This window comes from Papio anubis, chromosome 8, assembly GCF_008728515.1.
Source record: "Papio anubis isolate 15944 chromosome 8, Panubis1.0, whole genome shotgun sequence".
Classification (NCBI taxonomy): domain Eukaryota; kingdom Metazoa; phylum Chordata; class Mammalia; order Primates; family Cercopithecidae; genus Papio; species Papio anubis.
In genome coordinates, this window is record NC_044983.1 from 63,151,050 (window position 1) to 63,176,001 (window position 24,952).

The following is a 24,952-nucleotide window of genomic DNA, read 5'->3' on the forward strand; positions in this document are numbered from 1 at the left end:
ACCAGCTGGGACAACATAGCGAGACTCTGTCTCCACAAATTTTTTTTTTTTTTTTTAATTAGCTGGACATGGTGGTGCGTGCCTGTAATCCCGGCTACTCAGGAGGCTGAGACAGGAGAATCCCTTGAGCCCAGGAGTTAGAGGTTACAGTGAGCTATGATCATGTCACTGAAGACTAGCCTGAGTAACACAGCAAGACCCTGTCTCTAAAAATGAACAAGGCAGCCTGGGCAACATGGCAAAACCCTATTCCTACAAAAAATAAAAAATTAGCCAGGTGTGGTAGCACCGGCCTCTGGTCCCAGCTAGTAGGGAGGCTGGAAAAAAAAAAAAAAAAAAAAAAAGAAAAGACAAAAAAATAAAATAAAAAGTAAAATACTGAAACAAGCAAAAAGTTGAAAGAGGAAAGATGAAATGTTTGGCAAAATAAAATGTTAATAATTGTTGAAACTATGATAGGGTTTATTATGATATACTACTTTTGTATATATTTGAAAATTTCAATAAGTTAAAAAAAGTATAAGGCTTGGCATGTATTCTTACTGCTGTCACTAATGGGACAAGAAACCATACTCGAATCACATAGATATACTGTGCCTCAATTTTTATAAATGATTGTATAGCAATTATTCAATCAGCATAGGTATTGGATTGGCTTACTGTGTAGGGAGCATTCTGATGTTGCTACCTAAATTCCCAGGTATGTTGTTAGATAACTGAAAAGTGTAATGTACTTTAAAAAATTTAAACCACTTTTTATGTATTATTATCCACATTGAAATTATTTGAGTACAAATGCTTGGAGCACAGATCGTCAGTAAATGAAGGTTCCTGAAAGCTTCTCTTTTTCATGCTTAAAAATAGTTATTTAGGTTAGGTATTTGTTGAGATAGCAGCTGCTCAGACTCCTACGTTGAGAATAGGACAGAAAAAAAAATAGTATGTTACACATCTTGGCTCCTTTTATGCTTCCGAGGAAAAAGCAAAGCAACCTTTAAGATTTCTAAATACCATCTGTATCTACTACATGGTTATATTACTGTGTAAATAACATTGTATTATTTAATTTGGACTTTTTTTTGTGGTCCGTTCCCCAAAAGACAGGTAAATATCAAAGGAAAAACTTAAAGGGTAAAAATTTGCAAGCTTGCATGTCTGTTGCTGTATGTGTGCACAAGCATAAACGGTTAAAAAATTTTGGACTACAGTCCAGGTGTGGCTGTGTGGCACACTGCCAGAATAGGAAACATAACATCCCTTTTCCTATTTATAGGCTTGAAGCCATGGGTATGGTTGAGGTCCAGAATGATCCGCCACCTGAGGACCTGGAAAATGAGTGCATGGTCACACACTTGGCCTTTAGTGGACTGGTAGACTGCATGTCCCTGACTGGTGCTGAAGAAGCAGGAAAAGCAAAATGACGGCAAACAAGGATGAGATGTGCCTTGCACATCAGTAGAGAAGGGGTAGACACAGGTATGAAATGATAAGTGTAGGGTGTACTAATCCTCCTGAATAGTTAGAAATCGTTTCCTGTGGTTGTTAAGCAATTATCCCCCGCTCGAAGGTGCGTTCAGTGCAGAGGGTTAAAATTCTTTCATGATGTGGCATGTCTGAGCTACCTGTCCCTTTCCACAGATGAGAGCATACTAGAAGGGTTCGTTTTAGAAGGAAGAGTGGAGACATATCCAGTTTGAGACCTACCTGGAATGGCAGGCAGGATGGGAGGGCTTCAGCTGGGGATGGTGATGGAGGTTGGGAGTTTTCTGAGCAGTGGAAGGCAAGAGAGGGTGCTGGTTATCCAGAGGCAACAGGGAAGTTGCTAAGAGAGAAGTTGCTAAATATCGATGCAAAGCTTACCTTCTTTACAATTTTGCCTGTAGATTACCTTGACAGGAGGCAGTATCAATCACACTGTAGTTACTCAATAAACACTTATTGAACAAATGCACGAATTCCCTTGGGATGTGAATTTTTCTCTGGCAGATTGTTATACACTCAGACTGGTAAGTATATCCATAAACTATTTTAGTTTTGTTACTTTATTTATATTTGAGACAGGGTCTTGCTCTGTCGCCCAGTGCAGTGGTGTGATTATAGCTAACTGCAGCCTCTACCTCCCAGGCTCAAGTGCTCCTCTTGCCTTGGCCTCCCAAAGTGCTGGGATTACAGGCATGAGCCACCACACCCAGCCCTAGTTTTGATACTTTAGACTTATAAGAATAAAACCCTTATTATTCCAGAGTGCCAAATAGGGATATTTCTTCCCATGGAAGCCTGTATTTAAATGACATTCTCCTTCTTTTAGAGGAGATATTTATTGAAACAGTTTTTCTCCAAGTTGACAAATTTGTTAACAGTGGGCTATAGAAAAAAAATGAACTTCCTAATTAGACAAGTAGCTTGTGTGTCTAGTAGTTTGACTGTGAGAAAAGTAGATCAAGATGGAACCCTAATGATTTCCCCATCATCAATAAAGACCATAATCACTGAAGATCGCTGCATATTAAAAAAACATTTTCTAACTCAGTGGTGTCTCATCTGATCTGCATACTTTTACTAGACTAGTATTTTTTTCCTCCAGTGACAGGGCTTACCTGCGTTCTCTACCTTATATTCTTACGTATTTGTAAAATTTAGAAAACCTTGCATGGTATGGACAATGTGAGCTCAGGTTCTTCGCTACTGTTTTCCATGTTACCTCCTTTAATCCTTATAATACCTCTGTGATATAGGTCTTGTTATCCCCATTTTGCAGATAAAAACCAAAGGAGGCCTCCTCTGGAGTGCAAGTTAGAGAGCCAGGCCTGATAATCAGAACATTTTCTTTTTTCTACATGAAAAGCCAAACATACACTTGTCTTATTCTGCTCTACTTTTACAAGAGGAATTACTTTGAAATTTTGAAAATGTCTATTCCATGGTTTACTCTAGCCATTTTCATTGATCTTTTGGAAACAAATCTTACTTCTTTTTTCCCCTTAGTGTTCTAGAACTAAAGGCACAGATTAAAATCTGTGTGATCCTGCAAAGAATGACTGGGCTAAATATAAAATTAGTATGGAAAACTGAGCCATTATGTTCATATTCAACCACTAAAGGTTTTTAATAAAATATATTGAAGGGCCTGGCGTGTGGCTCATGCCTGTAATCCCAGCACTTTGGGAGGCTGAGGCGGGCGAATCACAAGGTCAGGAGTTCGTGACCAGCCTGGCCAACATGGTAAAACCTCGTCTCTACTAAAAATACAAAAATTATCCGGGCATGGTGGCAGGCACCTGTAATCCCAGCTACTCAGGAGGCTGAGGCAGGAGAATCACTTGAACCTGGGAGGCGGAGGTTGCAGGGAACTGAGATCACGCCATTGCACTGCAGCCTGGGCAACAAGAGCAAAACTCTGTCTCAAAAAAAAAAAAAAAAAAAAATATATATATATATATATACACACACACACACAGACACACACATATACACACACACACAGACACACACACACACACGTATACAGGGGCCAGGCAAGGTAACTCATGCCTGTAATTTCAGCACTTTGGGAGACTGAGGTGGATGGATGGCTTGAGGTCAGGAGTTCGAGACCAATTTGGCCAACATGGTGAAACCCCCCTCTACTAAAAATACAAAAATTAAAAATCAGCTGGGTGTAGTGGCACATGCCTGTAATCCCAGCTACTCAGGCGGCTAAGGCAGGAGAATTGCTCAAACCTGGGAGGTGGAGGTTGCACTGAGCCAAGATGCCACCATTGCACTCTAGCCTGGGTGACAGAGTGAGACTCCATCTCAAAAAAAAAAAAAATACATATATATAGATAGATAGATAGACAGACAGATAGATAGACAGATAGATAGATAGATACAGGCTGAGTATCCCTTATCCAAAATGCTTGGGATGCAGAAGTGTTCCAGATTTTGGGTTTTCTTGGATTTTGGGATGTTTGCATATACATAATAAAATATCTTGGAGGATGATGAGACCGAAGTCTAAATGCAAAATTTATGTGTATTTCTTATATATCTTATATGGAGGTAATCCTATACAGTATTTTAAATACTTTTATGCATGACACAAAGTTTTGACTGTAACTTGTCACATGAGGTCAGATGTGGAATTTTCCACTTGTGGTGTCATGTCAGTTCGCACAAAGTTTCAAATTTTGGCGCATTTTGGATTTTGAATTTTCAGATTAGAGTTGCTCAACCCGTACCAAAAGTTGGTGCTAGCTAATTAAGCAGAACAGGAGTTTATTATGTGGATATTTAGGAGAGAACGAGCTCAAGCCTTAGAGTTTAGGAATAACATCCAACTGCAGGCTGCAGAACTGGTCTGAGGTGTTTAACTATGGCCCCCACGACTGTCCTACAAGCACTGAGGGACATTGCTGGTACCCCCACCCAACACTGCCATTTCCACAGCAGCAACTTGGCCACTATTTTTGCCATCATAAGGATTCTGTATGGCATTTCCTTCCTCAAGTTGCTCCACTTTGTTTCCCTGAAATTTCCTATGCTAATTTTTTTTTAAAACCCTACATTGATTTCTTTTTATTGTAGTAAGAACATTTAACATGAGATCTACTCTCAAGTATTTTTAAGCATACAATCCAGTATTATTAACTATAGGCACGATGTTGTACAGTGGATCTCTAGAACTTATTCATCTTGCATAATTGAAAATTTGACCCATTGAGTAGCAACCATCACTCTGGAACAGATTCTTACTGGGAGAGCCTAAGTCATCTGCCTATATTTTGTAAACCAGATCACAGAACTACATTTTTTGGGTTCTATCTTAGGAAGGCAGGATTCTTAAAGCTTCACATTCTTATACATGACAAAAGCATCCAAAGGTGCTAGCCACGCAGAAATTACGGCAAATGTCCACTACAGATTTTAATTGACAAAACTGGAATCCAAATGGTTCATCCCAAAATAACAATGACTAGTAATTTCAAAATTTCAAATTATTGATTTGAACACTGTAAAAGCAATATATAATCTCAGCAATGAGTCCTAAAAATTCCTTTTTTACACTCCTATCCAGTATCCTACAAACTGCAGCTGCCTGTGCCTCCTCCACTCAAAGCCCCTGAAAAAGCTCCCATTCCTTGTCTAAAGACTCTCTTCTTTCCCTCCTGCTTTCCTCAGCCCTCCTCCCAATTTCCCATGGCACAAGCTCAAGAACTGGTCTAGTAAGACAGAAGCCACCTTAGAGGGAGGCAGAGGAAAGAGATTAAGGCCGGCAAAACTAGAATTATCTTTAAGAGAAGGGATGGGAAAGGGAGAGACACTGGTACACTAAAAGCTTGTAACCAGTCATAGGATGGACACTTTTATTAGTGATCCTTAAGCACTACTTGGAATAATTGACTGGTCTTAAAACATGCAGAATGCTGTCAGATCTGGGGTTGAAATGTTGATCGTAGTTCCAAGTGTCTTCTATAGGAAAGCAGCTTGGCTAAAGATAATAAATAAAAAGGAGCAGACTCGCAGCTATTTTAAAGGAAAGATAAAGACTAGTGTTCACATTTATGAGTCTAAAAAGAACATTAATTTGATTTCAGGTTCCCAGTACAGAATTAATTCTTTTTTTTTTTTTTTTTTTTTTTTTTTGAGACGGAGTCTCGCTCTGTTGCCCAGGCTGGAGTGCAGTGGCCGGATCTCAGCTCACTGCAAGCTCCGCCTACCGGGTTCACGCCATTCTCCTGCCTCAGCCTCCGGAGTAGCTGGGACTACAGGCGCTTGCCACCTCGCCCGGCTAGTTTTTTGTATTTTTTTAGTAGAGACGGAGTTTCACCGTGTTAGCCAGGATGGTCTCGATCTCCTGACCTCGTGATCCGCCCGTCTCGGCCTCCCAAAGTGCTGGGATTACAGGCTTGAGCCACCGCGCCCGGCCCAGAATTAATTCTTTAGCAGTAAATTCTACTAAGAGTTACTATAAATTATTGTCACAGATAGTTAGTCAGATGCTCCTAGTGAGCTCAGTGCTACCTCTTTAGGATATTCTCATGTGTCTTCCTTGATAGTTTGTGACAAGCACAATGACACTTCAAATATTCATTCCTTTATGACATTTTCTTGACCCTGACACAAAGCTATTAAACTGTCTACTCACGTTTACTGCTCCATCAAATGAAAACTTTACACAATATTTCTGATCAGCATTGCTTGAGATAGACAGCTGCATCTAAATACATCCAGCAACACCATTTCTGCTTAGCAGATATCAGATTGTTTCCCTTAGAACACTGAATACAACTCCAAATTACGGAAGAATTCCATCTAGGATAGTAGGGATTTTTGTCTCTGCCAAAAGGATAGCTGTCACAGAAACACAAGAACTGAACCTAACACCAGTCATTTGGTTATTGCAAATAATTTCTTCCACTGGACTGCTGGCTCACATTCATGGAAGGGCTAGGTATTGCTGCTACCTTTCAGTTCTTCCCAACTGCGGAAGCATTTGCTGTTGAGTCAGTTTGAAACTTAAAACATACTGTTTCAGTGTCATATGGATAGGTCATGAAGCTAGCCTCTTAGTTTAACTCATAACTAAATTGTAAGGTTAATAATACTCGGTGTATAGGCTATAACATCCTAAGTTGTAATTGGATGTGCTTGCCTTGCCTAGCCTGGGCTAGTAAAACAAGGATGGATGCCCTGGACAGAGACTCCTGTTGGGCATCCACTGGGGAAAGAGGAAATAGTCCTAGAAGTCATAACTGTAGAAACAGAGTCAGAGGGTGGAAAATGAGGACTTAATTAGGGTCTGCCTTAAAAGATCTTCAAGCTGCCTTATTTTCACGTGCATTATTCAGATGTCTTAGCAGTTCCTGGTGCAATGTGTTTTGTGAAATATATTAGGCATTCTGTGTAGCTGTTTCCAGGTTTATTATGCAATATTCTGATTCTGATTCATGAAAATATTGCATTACAATCGCTCATGTAATTACTGTGCTTAATCTACAGCATACTTTAATTAACACTGCACAGAATTCTGATTTAATCAATTAGATTTGATCTAGTGCAACTTAGCTGTAAATACTTTTTATGATGCAGCTGCCCAAAATAATTATTGAGACCTAGGGTAATATACAACTCTAAAACTAACACATTTCCTATGTTGAGAATAGCGCATCATAATTTCAACTATAACTTTATTATTTACAAAAGTAAACTATAAAGAATAGATCATTCCATTTCCACTAATAGCCTATTTAAAAAATCTCATTGGGAGTGTTAGAACTTAAAAAATATGTTTTATTTTTTAAAGATTAAACTCAAACAAGAGTCACTGCTTTTTGGCTGTGTAAATAGTCTTTTTTTTTTTTTTTTTTTTTTGAGACAGAGGCTCACTCTGTCACCCAGGCTGGAGTACACTGGCGTGATCTCGGCTCACTGCAGGCTCCACCTCCTGCGTTCATGCCATTCTTCTGCCTCAGCCTCCCGAGTAGCTGGGACTACAGGCGCCTACCATGCCTGGCTAATTTTTTGTATTTTTAGTAGAGACGGGGTTTCACCGTGTTAGCCAGGATGGTCTCGTCTCCTGACCTTGTGATCCGCCCGCCTTGGCCTCCCAAAGTGCTGGGATTACAGGCTTGAGCCACCGTGCACGGTCAATAGTCTCATTAACATCAGTATCTCATGATGTTTCTCAATGTTATAGGTTAAATTTTATCTCCCCCTTCCCCGCAAAGAGATACGTTGAAGTTTTAACTTCCAGTACCTCAGAATGTAGGGTCATTGCAGATATAGTCAGGATGAGGTCATACTGGAATAAGGTGGGACCCTGATCCAATATGACTGTTGTCTTTCTAAGATGAATGTGACAGCAGAAACACACAAAGAGAAGGACATAGAAGTTCAAGGCAGAGCTTAGTGTTTTGTACCTGCAAGCCAAGGAATGCTCAGGACTGCTGGTAACCAACTAGAAGCTAGGAAGAGGCAAGGGAGGGGTTCTCCTACAGGTTTCACAGCAAACATGGCCCCACTGACATCTTGATTTTGGACTTCCAGGCTCCAGAACTGTGAGAGACAAAATGTGCATTTGGTTTGGTTTGGTCTGATTTGGTTTTAGAGACAGGGTCTCACTCTGTCACCCAGGCTGGAATACAGTGTTGTAATCATAGCTTACTGCAGCCTTGAATTCCTGGTGTCAAGCAATCATTCCACTTCAGCCTTGTGAGTAGCTGGGACTATAGGTGCATGCCACCACATCTGGCTAATTTTTTCATTTTTAGCTTTTATAGAGACAGGGTCTCACTATGTTGCCCAGGCTGGTCTCAAACTCCTGGCTTCATGCAATCCTCCTGCCTCAGCCCCTCAAAGTGCTGGAATTATAGGTGTGAGCCACCACGCTTGGCCAAATTTGTGTTGTTTTAAGCAATCCAATTTGTGGTCCTTGGTTACAGCGGCCCTAAGAAACTAAAATACTTGCTAAAACTGAAGAAGCTGAGAATTTAAACTCAATATAACCAGAATTTATGAAATTACTTTTTTATAATAGTGAGGAAAAAAGTATCTTGCTGAACTATTTTTAAAAGTGCATATGCCGTTTTTAGTTGAAGTAAACCTTTTTATTCTTAAGTATTGACATAAATATAACACTTTTGTTCCTCAGACACAGCAACTAGCAGAATGCCTTAAACATAAATCATTCCACAGTATATTTTGTGGCTTCATTTAAAAAGATTAAAAATGAAAATAGCCCATAAATACTAAAATACTCTCTTATAGAATATGAGCCATAAAATACATACGGAACTACTGAAACGTGAGAGTAATCATTGAAAAGAATTTGCATGAGGTTCATCAAGGCAAAATTTCATCTTGAATGTATATATGAATAATAAAGAAACTATATGCCCTGCAGTTTGTGGATTATTCAGATTTTATATTTTCTGTTGGCTTATTTTGGCTTTGAAAAAAATACACTTAGCACTAATACTACGTGATGTGCAGGGCCAAATAAAGAACATGCATTTTAGTTTTTGGCATTAACTTGCTAACAGACCTTATTACATAGATTTGGTAAGGATGAAAATTAAAAATATAATGAAAACCAAATTTGGGGCTGGGTGTAGTGACTCATGCCTGTAATCCCAGCACTTTGGGAGGCCAAGGTGGGTGGATCACTTGAGGCCAGGAGTTTGAGACCAGCCTGGCTGATATGGCAAAACCCTGTCTCTACTAAAAAAAAACCCACAAAAATTAGCCAGGTGTGGCGACGCATGCCTGTAGTCACAGCTACTTGGGAGGCTGAGGCAGGAGAATAGCTTGAACCCGGGAGGTGGAGGTTGCAGTGAGCCAAGATCGTGCCACTGCACTCCAGCCTGGGCGACAAAGCAAGATTCTGTCTCCAAAAAAAAAAAAAAAAAAAAAAATTTGGTGGTATCATTTGTAAATTCTTTGATTTTTGTTTCCCCTGAATACCCGAGTTGACTATTGTTTTGTTATCACAAGAGTGTGTCACAAGAGTGATGACATTTGCTGGAAAGACATTAGTGGATACCTGCAAAGGATCTGGAAGCAGGCAGCTCTCAGAGCAGGCACTACGGCAGCACGCTCCCAACCAGAGGGGAAAGTCTCCTGGCATCAAGTGTCCTGGAAGGCCACCAGGCACTAGCTGAATTGCTGTGCATCTTGTCAGGTCCATTGAGGAGCAGCACCTTTCCATTCTTCAAGGTCTTCACAAGCCTCCAGCCCTCAGGATTGTTCTGGACATTTTGGTTTTTGCCTATTATACCTGGTAGAAATAGCTAATATAATACAATCCCCCACCCCAGATCATTTGAGATGGAAGGATGAATTCCACAGATGGCATGAACTGAAGTTTAAATTCCCAGGTGTAGTACTCCTTAGCAGGACCAAGCCTCAAAACTGCCTGAGATCCATTCCTACAGATATATAACTAGGACTACAAAATAAAAAGATAACTAAGATTGATAAAACATAGACAAACTATGATATACTGACTACAATATTCTAGTTTCTGTGCTAAGCACTCTGCATATAATATCACTTGATATTTCTTTTCAATTTAATTTTGATATATTTTATAAACATCAGAACAATTGAGTGGTGAGTAGTTGGGAGTTGGTTTTTAAAAATTATTTTCCTTTAAAAGGAATATACTCTTTGGTATGTATATATCAATATTACAAAATAAAAACAATATTACAAAAAAGTTAAATAATATGGTAAGGCTAGTACTTAAAACAAGTATTTTGTTTCATCTCGTCTTACTAATTACAATTATTTACTCCTTACTTATTCCCTCTCATTGCCTGGTATTTTAAATCTTTTTAGTTATTTCTTCTAGTATTTTCTTTCTTATTTCTAAATAACATACATATATAGATACTTCCTGATTTTTCAGTCTTTTTGTCCATTGACTTCCTTTTTTTTTTTTGTCTATTGACTTCCTTCTATGGAAGATGAGGATTTACCCTCCTATACCTCCTCTTCCTGCATTCTTGCATACATTTCAGTTCTTCGTATCCTTCTGATATATTTATATCATAATTTTTGGTTAAATTAATATATAGGGCTAATATTATTTTGATTATATAAGTATTATTTATAGCTAAGTCACAGAGTACATCATGATTCTATTTCTTCTCTTGTATAACTCATTGTTTCCACTAGTTAATAAATACATTTTTTTTTATTTGCTTGGTTTTGTGTGCTTTTATTACTCATTCATACCATGGTTCTCTAATGTAAATAAAAATGGCCTTTGAACATGTTTAAATGTTCTATCTGTTGCATATTTATCTTGAGAAATTTCATCTGAAGTCTTCAGTTCTCCTCCTGCTACCCCAAGTTAGTTGTTCTGTAAGTTTGACATATAGCTACTACCTCTAGATCCGTTCACCGTGATCTTCAGATGTTTTTATTGGTTTCGCTGTGTTCCTAAATCCTTTGTCTTTCTCTTGCTATACTCCCTCTTTTTGGTAGATCACATTCTCCAGGGTTTTCCTGAGAAAGGTAAGTAACTTAGGGCCTCACTTCTATGAAAATGTTGAGATTCTACCCTTACAATTCAATGACAATTTTTCTAAGTTTAGATTTTTTTTTTTGTCTAATTTTTCCTCAAAAACTCTGAAGGCATTTCTCCATTGCCTTTCGGCTATAATGGTGCTGTTGAGCAGCTGCAGGCTACTCTAGTCCTCATTATGTTGTCTGTGTCCCCCACCCCCCAACACCCTAGAAGTTTTTAGGCTCATCTCTTTATCCTGGTGTTCATGATATGCTCTGGTCAGGCAAATCCTCTAAGAGGATTTGTATTTGCTTGTACCAAATGCTTGGGGGGTATTGCCAGTCTGGGATTAAACTGAATTAAATTCTTGGCTAGAGGTTTATCAGACCATTTAGATAGTCTGATTTTGGACCACAAACTTGTGTGAGGCTGCCTCATGGTTCCAAATTCTCAGTGGCAATTTCTCTCTTCTCCACTCTTGCCAAAATTTGAAATGGTCAATTTTTCTTGTGGCCCATTAGAAGTACTATGGAGGCTTATTTCTAATTTACCCTTACACTGGAGGTATCATTCTTTGGAATCCCAGAATTCTGGTAGAAGGAGAATCTATTAGACTTCCCAACTTGCGGTAGCCCTGGGGTTGGCTCTCTGGCTCCGTTCCTCAAAATGCCCACACTCAGCTGGTTTGACAAACACTCTCAGGATAACAGTGGTGCACTTGCCTTTCTAGATTTCTTCACTCGATAGCTGGCTGGCGTGGATTTTCTTTTTTGTCTGGTAACTTTAAGATGATTTTAGAAAAATTATATATATTTTTTCTTCCTTTTTTTTTTTTTTTTTTTTTGAGACAGGGTCTCACTCTGTTGCCCAGGCTGGAGTGCAGTGGTGCAATCATAGCTCACTGCAGCCTCAGCCTTTCCAGGCTCAAGTGATCCTCCCACCTTAGCCTCCCAGGTAGCTGGGACTGCAGGCATGTGCATGCCTGACTTATTTTTATTTTTTTTTCTTCTATATCGTGTAGTGATGGGGTTTCACCATGTTGCCCAGGCTGATCTTGAATTCCTAGGCTCAAGTGATCTTCCTACCTTGGCCTCCCAAAGTGTTGGGATCATAGGTATGAGCCACTGTGCCTGGCCTAAAATATGATATTTTGTCTAGAAGTTTTAGTTATTTCCAGCAGTCCAGATACCTACCTTGTCATTGCCCTAGAAATGGAAGTCTATGATTTTAAATATATTTCTAAGCCTTAATGTCCTCATTTGAAAAATGAGAATAGTTTATACCTCATAGTACTGTACTATTGTGGGAAATAAGTGAGATGATTAGTGTAAAGCTCTTAATTCTGTGCCTGCACTTTAATTAATGTTTACTTTTTTTTTTTTAAATGGCATTCTCAGAGTCTAAACATACATTGCTCTATCTTGCTATATTTTTATTCATATATGGTGCACCTAACACCAAGGAAATGAAGATGTGAATAATCTAAGGTTCTAATAAATTTTATGTTATATATATATGAGATGGAGTATCGCTCTGTCGTGCGATCTCAGCTCACTGCAGCCTCCGCCTCCTTGGTTCAAGCGATTCTCCTGCCTCAGTTTCCCAAGTAGCTGGGACTACAGGCGTGCACCATCATGTCCAGCTAATTTTTGTATTTTCAGTAGAGATGGGGTTTCACCATGTTGGCCAGTATGGTCTTGATCTCTTGACCTCATCATCCGCCCGCCTCAGCCCAAATTCCTGGGATTACAGGCGTGAGCCACCGCTCCCGGCCTATGTTTATTATATTAAGAAACATAGTTGGCTTTTTCCATTTCATAATTTTCCATTTCCAATGCAAACCAAGTAATTAAACATCATTACTAGCCTAGATCTTAATTGAGAACATGAAATTTATTGAAGGGAAATCCTCAATTAATTTGTACATTTCTTGAGAAATGGGAAATTTGAAAATATTCCCTCCCACCATAATCAAATAAGACTCTAAAGGGATAGAAAATGGATACTTTTTCTTATAATAAAGTAGGCTATGCCCTATTTTTTACTGTTTTCTATTGCCACAAAGTCAAATTGTGTGGGGTCTTTTTAAAGTCCATAGATATGTTCGCTCTAAGCAGCTGCCCTTCTCTTTGAAAACAGTTTCTATCCAGGCCCAAGTAGGCCTTGCTCAGAATCCTATGGCAGTTGACCTGAGCCTTGGGCTGTCTCAGGGACATTTCTTTAGCAGGTGCATTGTGATATTTTTCACAGCCAGCATAGTTTCTGTACAGGTGGGTTTGATGAGCATCTCTGGGAGTAAAAATCCAAAATGCCCAGTGTCACGTAGTTCGAAAGCAAATGCATAAGGTATTCCATTTTTGTAGGCCCAATCCATTGAGCTACCAGAGCTCACATCTAAAAGTTAAAACAAAAAAAAGATCAGCCTCACTAAAGAGTTGGTATAATTTTGTAAATGTATATACTGTATAGTATCTGCTTATTAAGCTTTACTAAATCCTTCCAATTAAATACTGTTTCAATAAGAATGATTTAACAGGAGCTCCTTGGCATCTGGTGCATGGAACTTATAAATCATCCCTTCAACCATCTTTAAGGATCCAGTCTACGTGTGAATGCCTTACCAGCATGAAGACCTCAAAATTTCTCAACCTCAATTCCAAAAACATTTATGTTCATCCCCACTTTATTCACCTACAAACAACCTATACTGGGAACTCTTTTTGTTTTTAGTTATCACTCAGTTCTTCTCTACTTCAATGTCTAGAATACTGAAATTGTGTTCCCAGAAACGTTTTTTTAAATTTTTTTTATTTTTTGAGATGGAGTCTCACTCTGTCACCCAGGCTGGAGTGCAGTGTCACGATCTTGGCTCACCGCAACCTCTGCCTCCTGGGTTCCAGTGATTCTCCTGCCTCAGCCTCCCAAGTATCTGGGATTACAGGAACTCACCACCATGCCCAGCTGATTTTTGTATTTGTAGTAGAGACAGGGTTTTACCATGTTGGCCATGTTGGTCTTGAACTCCTGGGCTCAATTGATCTTCCCGCCTTGGCCTCCCAAAGTGCTGGGATTACAGGTGTGAGCCACTGCTCCTGGCCCCAGAAAACCTCCTATTTCTTCCATCTCCCTGTGTTTGTCTTCCATGAAACCAGTCCCTGGTGCCAAAAAGGTTGGGGACTGCAGCTGTAGATGATTGCCCCATTGCCTCCTCTACTGACATTAGAGCCCTCTGACTTTCCCCCTTTGAGCTCAGAGGAAGAAATGCTCCCTGTCTTTCACATGTGTCACCCCTTGATACTGTTGGTTATTGTTGTCTCTGGTGGTAAAATGCCCTTTTCCATGACTTTGTGCTATTAATTATGCATCTGCATTGGTCCAAGTACTCAAGGACCCCTTTCCTACAGCACTTCCTTCACATTACCCTACCATATGCCCTTGGTTACCCTCTTCTTTTTCCTCTTTCTTTTGCTTTAGAACCCGAGGGAGAACCTATATATACTGTGTCTACATCCTCAACCACTTTCAATCTGGCTATTGCCTCTACCCGTGTATTAAACTTCCTTTTTGAAGATTACCAATGACCGCAGGTCTAGCCTCTTTTTCTGTTTTTTTGTTTTCCCCTCAGATCCCACTTTCAGTGTCTCCACAGCCTTTAACACAGCTGACAAGCCCTCTGGCTACTCTCTCCTTCTGGCTCCTGTGACCTTACACTCTTTAGCTTTTCAGCACAGAGTTGAAAGCAGGGAACTAGACGTACCCTGCAGCCTGGGCTGTATCTGATCCCATCACATAGTGGGTAACTTCTCTGTGCCTCAGTCTCCCTTTTTGAAAAAGAGACTGATGATAATACAGTACCTGCATAGCATAGGGTTGTTGGGAAAATTAAATAAAGTAATAAATCACTTGAAAGTACTCAAGATATATTAACTGTTATTATTTTGCCTCTTTATACCCCCAAGTGCATATGTAGTTTTTAGTCTAACAGGCTTTTAATAATAATTCATTAAATGATAAATGTTTCATGGAAAAATCTTTGTATACATTTTTCCTGAAATTTATATAATCCAGCTTGAGATAATCCTACTATTATTATCATTAAATTTTCAAAGCATGGTCATTTACTCAAAAAATATTGCTTTTATGCTATTTTTCCTAGGACAAGTTAGAGATGGAATTATTATTATTGTTATTTTTTCTTGAGCCAGAGTCTCCCTCTGTCACCCAGGCTGGAGTGCAGTGGTGCGATCTTGACACACTGCAACCTCTGTCCTCCTGGTTCAGGCGATTTTCCTGCCTCAGTCAACTAAGTAGCTGGGATTACAGGCGCCCCTCACCATACCAAGCTAATTTTTTGTAGTTTTAGTAGAGACGGGGTTTCACCATGTTGGCCAGGCTGGTCTTGAACTCCTGCTCAGGTGATCCACCCACCTTGACCTTCCAAAGTGCTGGGATTATAAGTGTGAGCCACCGTGCCAGGCCAGAGATGGAATTATTATATAAAGATGACAATTAAAATGACTGTTTCTCAGATTCCCTTTGCTTCAGTTAAGGACAGAAAATAGGCTGTGGCTTCAGTGTCCCTCTGGTTAGGGTACATTGGAACTACAAATAGTAGTCATAGTAGTCAAGTCAGAGACAACATGTGCCAACAGTTACATCATGGTGATGTGACAGCCTCATTTCTTTTTTTTTTTTTGAAACGGAGTCTCGCTCTGTCACCCAGGCTGGAGCGCAATGGCACCATCTTGGCTCACTGCAATCTCTGCTCCTGGGGTTCAAGAGATTCTCCCGCCTCAGCCTCCCAATTAGCTGTGATTACAGGTGCTCCCTACCTCTGCTTCCCTGGTTCAAGCGATTCTCCCACCTCAGCCAATTGAGTAGCTGGGATTACAGGCATATGCCTCCATGCCTGGCTAATTTTTGTCTTTTTAGTAGAGAAGGGGTTTTGCCATGTTGGCCAGGCTAGTCTCGAACTCCTGACCTCAGATGATGCAACCGCTTTGGCCTCCCAAAGTGCTAGGATTACAGGCATGAGCCACAGAACCCGGCCGACTACCTCATTCCTGTGGTAATAGATTGTTCTCAGTAAATGTAATACTCTGACTGTGCCTCTATACAAAGTTGAAAAGGTAAACAGTAAGATCTAAAAAAATTAATGTTTAAAAATTGTTTATATATATTATGTTGGCATTAATTGGTAATATGATTTTTAAAATACAGTTTTTTTTCCCTTTCAAGGTGGCCACTGAAAACCAGTTCTAAAAAGGTCAACATGAGACCAATGATCATGGACTTTGAAAAAATAAATAAAACTATTGATACTCCTGACATTCTCATTATTAGAATAAACTTATTTGTCAATGTTAATTGACAAACCAAGTGTTTATTCTGAAGGCTGAAGAAAGTGAGTGGTAAAATATTAGGAATACAATGATAGGTAGATTAAAGAAGTCAAGGAGAATTTTGCTACTTAGAAGCATAATCAGATGTCACTACCTACACATATACATACAACATGTGTGTGTTTACCTTCATTTGCACACACATTCATATATACATGATTTCTTACTAGATTTTCCAAGTCATATAGTGAATACATTTTAGAGTTTAAAAGGCCCTGAATCCAACTCTTGTTACAGTTGTGGAAACTGAGGCCCAGGATTAATAAATACCTTGGCCTGGTTGACAGACCTGGCAGAATTAGGACTAGAATGCATATATTATGATTCTTTGTCTAAGTTCTTGCCATATACCCACTTGGAAGGACGTGCCATCCCTAAATAAGCCAGATCGGTATATTAATTGTTGAAAACATTGGAGATTGTAGTTACAGAAAGGGTAAGCCGACTTGTTTCTTCCTGCATGCAGCAAACAGTGAAGATTCCTCTAGGAGGGGTATTTTCACTATGAGAAGGGTGAGAAAATAGCCCTTTATCACCACAGACTTGGAATTCAAGGCTGCAGTGGGCCTAAATATACTCAACAAAGTAACCCCTATCTTCCATTGGTTTTACATACCCCCTATTTATTTCCTATTTCCCTAGAAAATTTACTGCCCTTAGCCAGATTTTTTTTGTCCTGTTATCTATTCTCAAATTTATCATTCCTTGTCCAAAAAGTATAAAATCATCTTGCTTTGGCCACCTCTTTGGACTTCACTCTGTTGTGAAGATCCTGTACACATAGAATTAATAAAATTTGTATACTTTTCTCTTGTTTAACCTGCGTGGTGTCAATTTGGTTTCTAGATCCAGCTGCAGGGCCTACTTGGAGTGAAAGATGGGAGGTGACGGGGGATTGGAAGTGATCTCTGGCTCCACTATACATTTTTCTCCATGTAAAAAAAGAAAAACTTTAAAATCACCTTTTAAGGGATAATTCAATGGAAGGTGCTACATAAGAAACAGCATTTCATAACAAGAACAGTGGCAGAAAGGAGTAAAAGGGAAGCAGTTGTAGGGCTGAAACATTTACTTCATTATCTTCCCAAGGCCCGTTTCCACCCTTGTAGTAGTTAGAATTGCTTAAGGAGCCCATTTTGGTATGTTCTACTGTCATAAGATCTCAACTGAGCTTGCAGTCATTACTGCACGCTTAGCATATTCTCTGCTTTGAATTTGTTTAAATGGGTAGAGTGATTTCTGTCAAGCTGTGTAAAACTAATCAGATACAAACTCCTATTTTCCTCAGCTAATTTGATAGTCAAAAATTTTACTTTAGGGAGAACACACTTTCTCCCTTCTAAAAGGAAATCATACAGGATATTGGTTCAAGAGAGAGGATTCTAACACAATGTACGCAGGAAACTTACACAATGTTGTGGAGGCTGGTCCATATCTGTATTGTACCCCATATACTGACTGAAGTGCATTCACAGCTTTATAGGCTGCAGATTCCTACGAGGGAAAATGGAGAAATTTTATATATTGTTGCATTGAAACTTTTTACATACACTGCTATGTTGTTTGAGCCTTATCGGTCATCAACAGATGGCTTCATTGGTTAAGATCTATATTCATTAATAATATTATATTACTCTTATGTCACACACTACATTTTGCGACATGTTTTAGAACACATCATTTCATTGATCTCACAACAAACCAGTGATCAATAATATTTCTATTTTATAGTTGAGAGAAGGAAGGCTCAGCAAGGTTTAATGGGTATGCAGAGTGGTTGAGTTAAGTACTCATATTTTCTGAGGCTGACTTAGTGTTCTATTCTCTTCACTTCGGTTCAAGGACACCTATTTTTTCTTTCTTTTTTTTTTTTTTTGAGACGGAGTCTCGCTCTATCGCTCACACTGGAGTGCAGTGGTGCAATTTCAGCTCACTGAAACCTCTGCCTCCCGGGTTCAAGTGATTCTCCTGCCTCAGCCTCCTGAGTCGCTGGGACTACAGGCATGTACCACCATGCCTGGCTAATTTTTTGTATTCTTAGTATAGGTGGAGTTTCACCATGCTAGCCAGGATGGTCTAGATCTCCTGGCCTTGTGATCAGCCCATTTTGGCCTCCCAAAGTGCTGGTATTACAGACATGAGCCACTGCACCCGGCCAGGGACACCTATTTCTATAAGTTACAAAATACTTGGCAGGGCAGGGACCATGTCAGTCTCAGTCATAGCTCACAATCAGTACTTAGCAATATGCCTGTATACAACAGATGCTTGATCAATATTTCTTATATGAATGTTGAATAAGCATAAATCTGAAAGAGTATTAAGATAAGTATACTTTTCACTGGGTATGTACAAGGTATTTAGAACACATCTGAATCAATTAAGAAACCCTTTAATTCAGTAAGAATGACTTCTCTTACGCTATGTGCTTATCCTCACTGGGAATGGAAACAATTTCAGAATGCTCATGACTTATAAGGTTACATATGCCTCCCACAGAGGTTAGACAAGTACTGCTAAGAGGCAGAAAGTCTAAGGTGAACTTTTCCTACCAATGGAAAAAATTAGGAAAAATATTCAACACAATCGAAATACTAAAAGATGCATATTCTAACATGAACTAGAATGATACTCACTATCCTTTAAATATGGTATAAAAACACTGGTTTCAACAAGGAGTTAGAGAAGTATTATATGACAAGTGAGAGGAAAAGAAGAATGCTGAAACCAGAATACAACTCTCCCATTTCAACTTGCTTATGAATAATTTAATACTTAAATTGGAGCACTCCGGACGACATGGTGGTGTGTACTGGACTGAGTTTCAGGTTGCTGTCCTCATTCAGCTCAGAAATGCATGAGGCAGTATTTGCAGCAAATGTCACCATTTGTGGATATTCAGGGACCAGGCTCCAGAAGCTGGCAGACTATTTACTATTGATCTCACTGATGACGACATTCTTCTCATGGGAGCCAACAGAAAAGGAATATAAACACCATAATTAAATACCTTTATGGAGATTGTTCTAAGATTTTAACATCTTCTCCAATGGCCTCAGCAATATTCCATGGCAAGGACAGATATTTCTACATTTAGAAGATTATTGCATTCTGCTAGTGAGGGAACTTTGCTTCTCATTATTTAGGCTGACTAAACCCAAGGCAAACAAATCTAAAAAAAATAAAATAATCACTTTGCCTATTTACATAAAGGAGAGGCACAGTTTTAGCCTTTTGAGCTCACTGCACCTCTGCCACTTGGGTACTGGTGCATGTTGACTAGGGTTTAGATGTGATCTCTCCACAAAAACAAAACTCCATCATTTTTTCAAAGAATTATTTTACAGGGGGCCACAGCTAGACACCTAATTGAAAGGACTTACTGAAGTGATTCCTCTTTTCTCTACTCTATCCTGTTTCCAATTGTCAAAAAGTACCTAGACATCAGTTATTGGTCCTCAGCTAAGTAAATGGTGTGTGTGTGTGTGTGTATGTGTGTACATGTGTGTGTATATATATATATATATATTTTTTTTAGACAGAGTTTTGCTCTTGTCGCCCAGGCTGGAGTAAAATGGCGTGATCTTGGCTTACTGCAACCTCTGCCTACCAGGTTCAAGCGATTCTCCTGCCTCAGCTAATCCTGTAGCTGGGATTACAGGTACCCGTGACCACGCCTGGCTAATTTTTGTATTTTTAGTAGAGATGGGGTTTCACCATGTTGGCCAGGCTGGTCTCAAACTCCTGACTTCAGGTGATCTGCCTGCCTTGGCCTCCCAAAATGGTGTACATTTTTATTTAAATATTTCCATATTTAAAGCAACTTAATGACTTAAAAAACATTGCCAGAAATACTGTCTTACATATTGATGGAATATTTTTAAACAATTTTAATCAAATTTAATGGTTTCTGCTTAACATTCAGGGACTGTCTAGTTCCTGAGAATTATAATCATGATTTTAGTGACCAAGTTTATGATTAACTCTCTCCAGGATTTCTCAACAATGGCATTGTTGACATCTTAGACTGAATAATTCTTTGCTGTGGGTTCTGTCCTGTGCACTGTAGGGTGTTTAGCAGCATCCTTGGCCTATACCTGCTAGATGTCAGTAGCATCCCCCAACCCTGTTGTACCAATGAAACATGTCTCTAGACATTGCCAGATGTCCACGGGGAGGCAAATTCATCCTTTTTTTTTTTTTCCTTTCTTTGAGACAGGGTCTCACTCTATCACCCAGGCCGGAGTGCAGTAGCACAACCTTAGCTTACTGTAACCTCTGCCTCCTGGACTCAAGCAATCCTCTCACCTCTGCCTCCTGAGTTGCTGGGACTACAGGTATGCACCACTATGCCTGGCTAATTTTTAAAAATATTTTGTAGAGATGAGGTCTCACTACATTAATCAGGATGTTCTTGAACTCCTAGGCCCAAGTAATCCTCCAGCCTGGGCCTCCCAAAGTGCTGGGATTACAGGCACTAATGATCTATTTTATGCCACATCTTCCAATCCAAGACAAAGGAAAATAGGCTTAACTTAAAGTGGGAAGATAAACTTAAAATACGAAGAACATTCTCCTATGATAATTTTTTTTTTTTTTTTTTTAGATGGAGTCTTACTCTGTTGCTCAGGCTAGAATGCAGTGGTGCTATCTCGGCTCACTGCAAACCTCCACCTCCCAAGTTCAAGTGATTATCCTGCCTCAGCCTCCCAAGTAGCTGGGACTACAGGTGTCTGCCACCAGGCCCAGCTAATTTTTATATTTTTTATTTTAGAGATGGGGTTTCACCATGTTGCCCAGGCTGCTCTCAAATTCCTGGCGGCTTGGCCTCCCAAAGTGCTGGGATTACAGGTGTCAGCCACTCTGCCTGGCCCTCATACAATAATTTTTATATATTATATAGTCCACATCATCTGTTGTATGAATACAAACAGACACAGTGCCCACGTAAGAAAAGTTGAACATTTGCCTATAGGAATACTGTGATACAAATTGTTAGGATGCCAGGTCAACAAAACAACAGCTATAGCAGCAGCAGCAACAAAAACAAAGTATATTTGACCCACAGAGCAGCTAAAGAATAGCAGTATAGAATATAATTATCACTTTTACAATAGTTCTAAAGAGGGAGAATTTGCTCAGAATTCTTGGAAGGCCAAGAACAAAATTCTCTTTTTGGACAGAATAAGTCTTCCCCAGGCCCTCCTAAAGTCTTAGACATCTAGAGCAGAAATTCCTAAAACCCCAAGCAATTGGTGCAGGATTTGGAGTTTAAGGTGTAGGGAGAAAGGGAATGATTCTCTTCAATAAAATTTTAAATTCAAGTATAACATTGTGGTATAATAAAAAAAATAAATATTTGGTCCTTGTCCCTGGTTCTTGGCACACAGTTTCTAAAACCTCCTGGAATCTCCAGAGTGCTAAGGGTGTCTTTTGGATGGTAATGAGATGACTTGTGGCTGGAGGCCCCTAAGTAGCTTCAGGATGCAGGGTGCTGCCAGAAAGACCAAACTTTGTGATTAGAGAGTTAGAACTTTTAGCTCCATCCTTCACCCTCTGAGGAGAAGAGAGGGGCCAGAGATTGAGTAAAAACTCCAATGGCTAATGACTTAATCAATTAGACCTCCATAATGAAATCGCCATGAATACCCCTAAACAGCGGGATTTGGAGAGCATTTGGGTTAATGAGCACTTGATGTGCTGGGAGGTTGATGCACCCAGAGAAGGCACAGAAGCCCTGAGCCCCTTCCCCCGTACCTTGGCTTATGCATCTCTTCCATTTGGCAGTTCCTGAGTTGTGTGATTGATGGATTGAGAAGATAGGGTCTCACTCTGTCTCCGTGGCTGCAGGGCAGTGGCATGAACATGACTCACTGCAGCCCTGACCTCCTGAGCTCAAGTGATCCTCCTGTTCCAGCCTCCTGAGTAGCTGGGACCACAGGTATGTGCCACCACCATGCCTGGCTAATTTTTAATTTTTTTGTAGAGATGGGTGTCTCACCATGTTGTGCAGGCTGGTCTCAAATGTCTGGGCTCAAATGATACACCTGCCTGGGCCTTCCAAAGTACTGGGATTATAGGAGTGAGCCACTGTATCCAGCCAATTGTGTATCTTAAAAAAACCGGTGATAGTATGTAAAACTCTTTCCTGAGCTCTGTGAGTCATTCTAGTGAATTATCAAATGAGAGGTGGGCTGGTAGGAACCTGCAATTCTGCAGCCAAGTCAGACAGGAATGTGGTTAACTTGGGAACCCCCTACTTGCTACTGGTGACTGAAGTGAGGGCAGTCGTGTGGGACTGAGTCCTTAAACCTGTGGAGTCTGATGCTAACTCTGGGTAGTAAGTGACCAAATGGAATTGAATTGTTGGACACCCAAGTGGTGTTGGAGAAGTGGTACTGGAAAAAGACATTACACATTTGGTGTCAAGAGGCCAAAAAAGCCCTAAAATATACATGTAGAAGAGTACACCATTTTTGAGTTGATTGCTCAACAAATGATCACAAATTGAACACATTCATGTAACCACCACCCAGGTCAAGGAATAGAACTTCAGCAGCAACCCAATTTCCTCCCAATCACTGTACCCCCTCCTTTTTCCCCAAAGGTAAGTGCCACCTGACTTCTAGCACTGTATATTAGTTTTTCTTGGTTTTTGAACTTCATAGGCTTTTAGATGCTATAGGCTCTGAAATGACTCACTTAGTGATGAATGATGCCCCATAGTGAATAGCTTGTTGGGTTTCTGATATAAGGAGAGAAAGAAACTCTGCTTTTTCATTTTTAAGTAATCTTAAGCCTGAAAGTCTGTTCATTCTGTTAGACAAGTACTAACTTGTCAGATACATACCCAAAGACTTAGTAGCATTAAGCAAACAGCACTTATAAATTAAAACCTGCTTTTAACTAATGAGAGTCAATCTATAATTTATGAACAATCGTTTACTCAATAAAGTTAATTACAGCCTTGCATACATGACCAGAGCTATGATACTAATCAAATCCACCCTGACCTTTTCTGTGTAACCTGTGGTAAGAATACAAATAGGTTTGAAAGGATTGTATTTGAGAAGCAGCACTACGGTTAAAAGCAACAGCTATGGAACTAGAGTTGGGGCTGAATCCTGGCTATGAGACTTAGTAGTAGTGTGTTCTCCATCTAATTACTTAATCTCTTAGCTTCTAGCTTCTTTATCTATAAAGTGGGGATAATAAAAGCTGCCTCATACGATTGTTATGAAGAATAAATGAATCAATACATGTAAAATACTTATTAGGATAACACAAACATTTGTTTGCCATTATCATTAGTACTTAGAACCATCTTAGCTTCAGAAAAAGCAGCATGAAGCCTGATGTACATGCACAGGGTCAAATACTTACCACACAGCTAAAATTGGGAATTGTTGCATATTTGTAAGAATAGGGATACAGCAACATCTGAGCATATGCATGAAAGGAGAGATAAGCCCTAATGTGCTTTCTGTGTTTTCGAAGGAAGTTAGCTACAGCCTTCACTTCTGGCTCAGATTCTGGAAAAGGGCCACAGTATGTATCGTCACAAGGGTGCATAGAAGCTCCTTCATCTGCAAGTCAGAAAAGAAAATGGGGTAAGGAAGTAGGCAGAGAAGAAACAAGAAACACAAATCAGCACTGTTAAGCTGTGATTTTGCTTTTATTTCTGCAAACATATGGTATTATTAAGCAATTCATCTAACTTCTCATTTATGGAAATCAATACAAAAGTTCCAAGGTGATTCAAGTTCCCATGCACAATAGGAGGGCCTGAATGGAAACCAGGTACTGATTTTTCAAGTTTGAACCTGCACAAACTACTCTAAAGAAATTGTTCTATCAGCTGTCACTTCTAGCTGCACCTAGCAACTTGAACAATAGTACAGCAAGTGTTCAACAAATATTTGTTGAATAAGTTAATGTCAGTTAGAAAGAAAAGGCTAGACATATGTAAAGGTATCTGATAAGATACAAATACTGATATAGCAAGAACATAAAGACAGGCCAGAAATAATTTCACTGATTTCTATTATACTTTTAGAACAGCACTATCCAAACTAGTTTTGTAAAACCAGGAGGCTTTTCTAGTTATCTTGGTTAGAGTTTAGTTATGAAATCTTCAAAACAAAATTTTAATAACTTTTGAATTAAAAATCAAATTATATAGCGTATACTTAAGAGGTCCAAGGAAGGAAGGAAGGAAAATAAAAATCACTAGAACAATCACAAAGTATTATGGTTCTAAGAAAATTTGGAAATAATTACATTTTCCATAGTTATTTGCCATATGAGGCCACTAATGTCTCTTCCCTACCTCTAGAAAATGATAATTCTCTCCACAAACTAGTAGAAAATGTTTGGTGGTTCTGTGATGTAGTCAAATTCTACTGAACATAAAAAGACAGCCCAGTCAAATTGGGCTACATCTGGAGGACCATAAGTGTAGTTTATGCTGCAGTGAAGACAAGAGTCAAGATGGGGAACTTACGGCAATTGGGGTTTTCCTCCTTTGAATCTCATCCTGGAGATGCCTCAGAAGCAA

At 39.5% G+C, this 24,952-nt stretch overlaps 1 protein-coding gene across 1 annotated transcript in view; it reads right to left on the reverse strand.

Moving 5' to 3' along the window:
• Positions 1-12,867: 12,867 nt before the first annotated feature.
• The window catches only part of CPA6 (carboxypeptidase A6), a 308,645-nt gene continuing 296,560 nt past the window's right edge, over positions 12,868-24,952 (reverse strand). The window contains exons 9-11 of the mRNA XM_003902836.4: positions 23,779-23,981; positions 17,805-17,889; positions 12,868-13,387 (exon numbers count right to left, since the gene is read on the reverse strand). Coding sequence (XP_003902885.1) covers positions 13,200-13,387; positions 17,805-17,889; positions 23,779-23,981 — 476 coding nt within the window. The 3' untranslated portion in view covers positions 12,868-13,199. The remainder of the gene's footprint in view (positions 13,388-17,804; positions 17,890-23,778; positions 23,982-24,952) is intronic.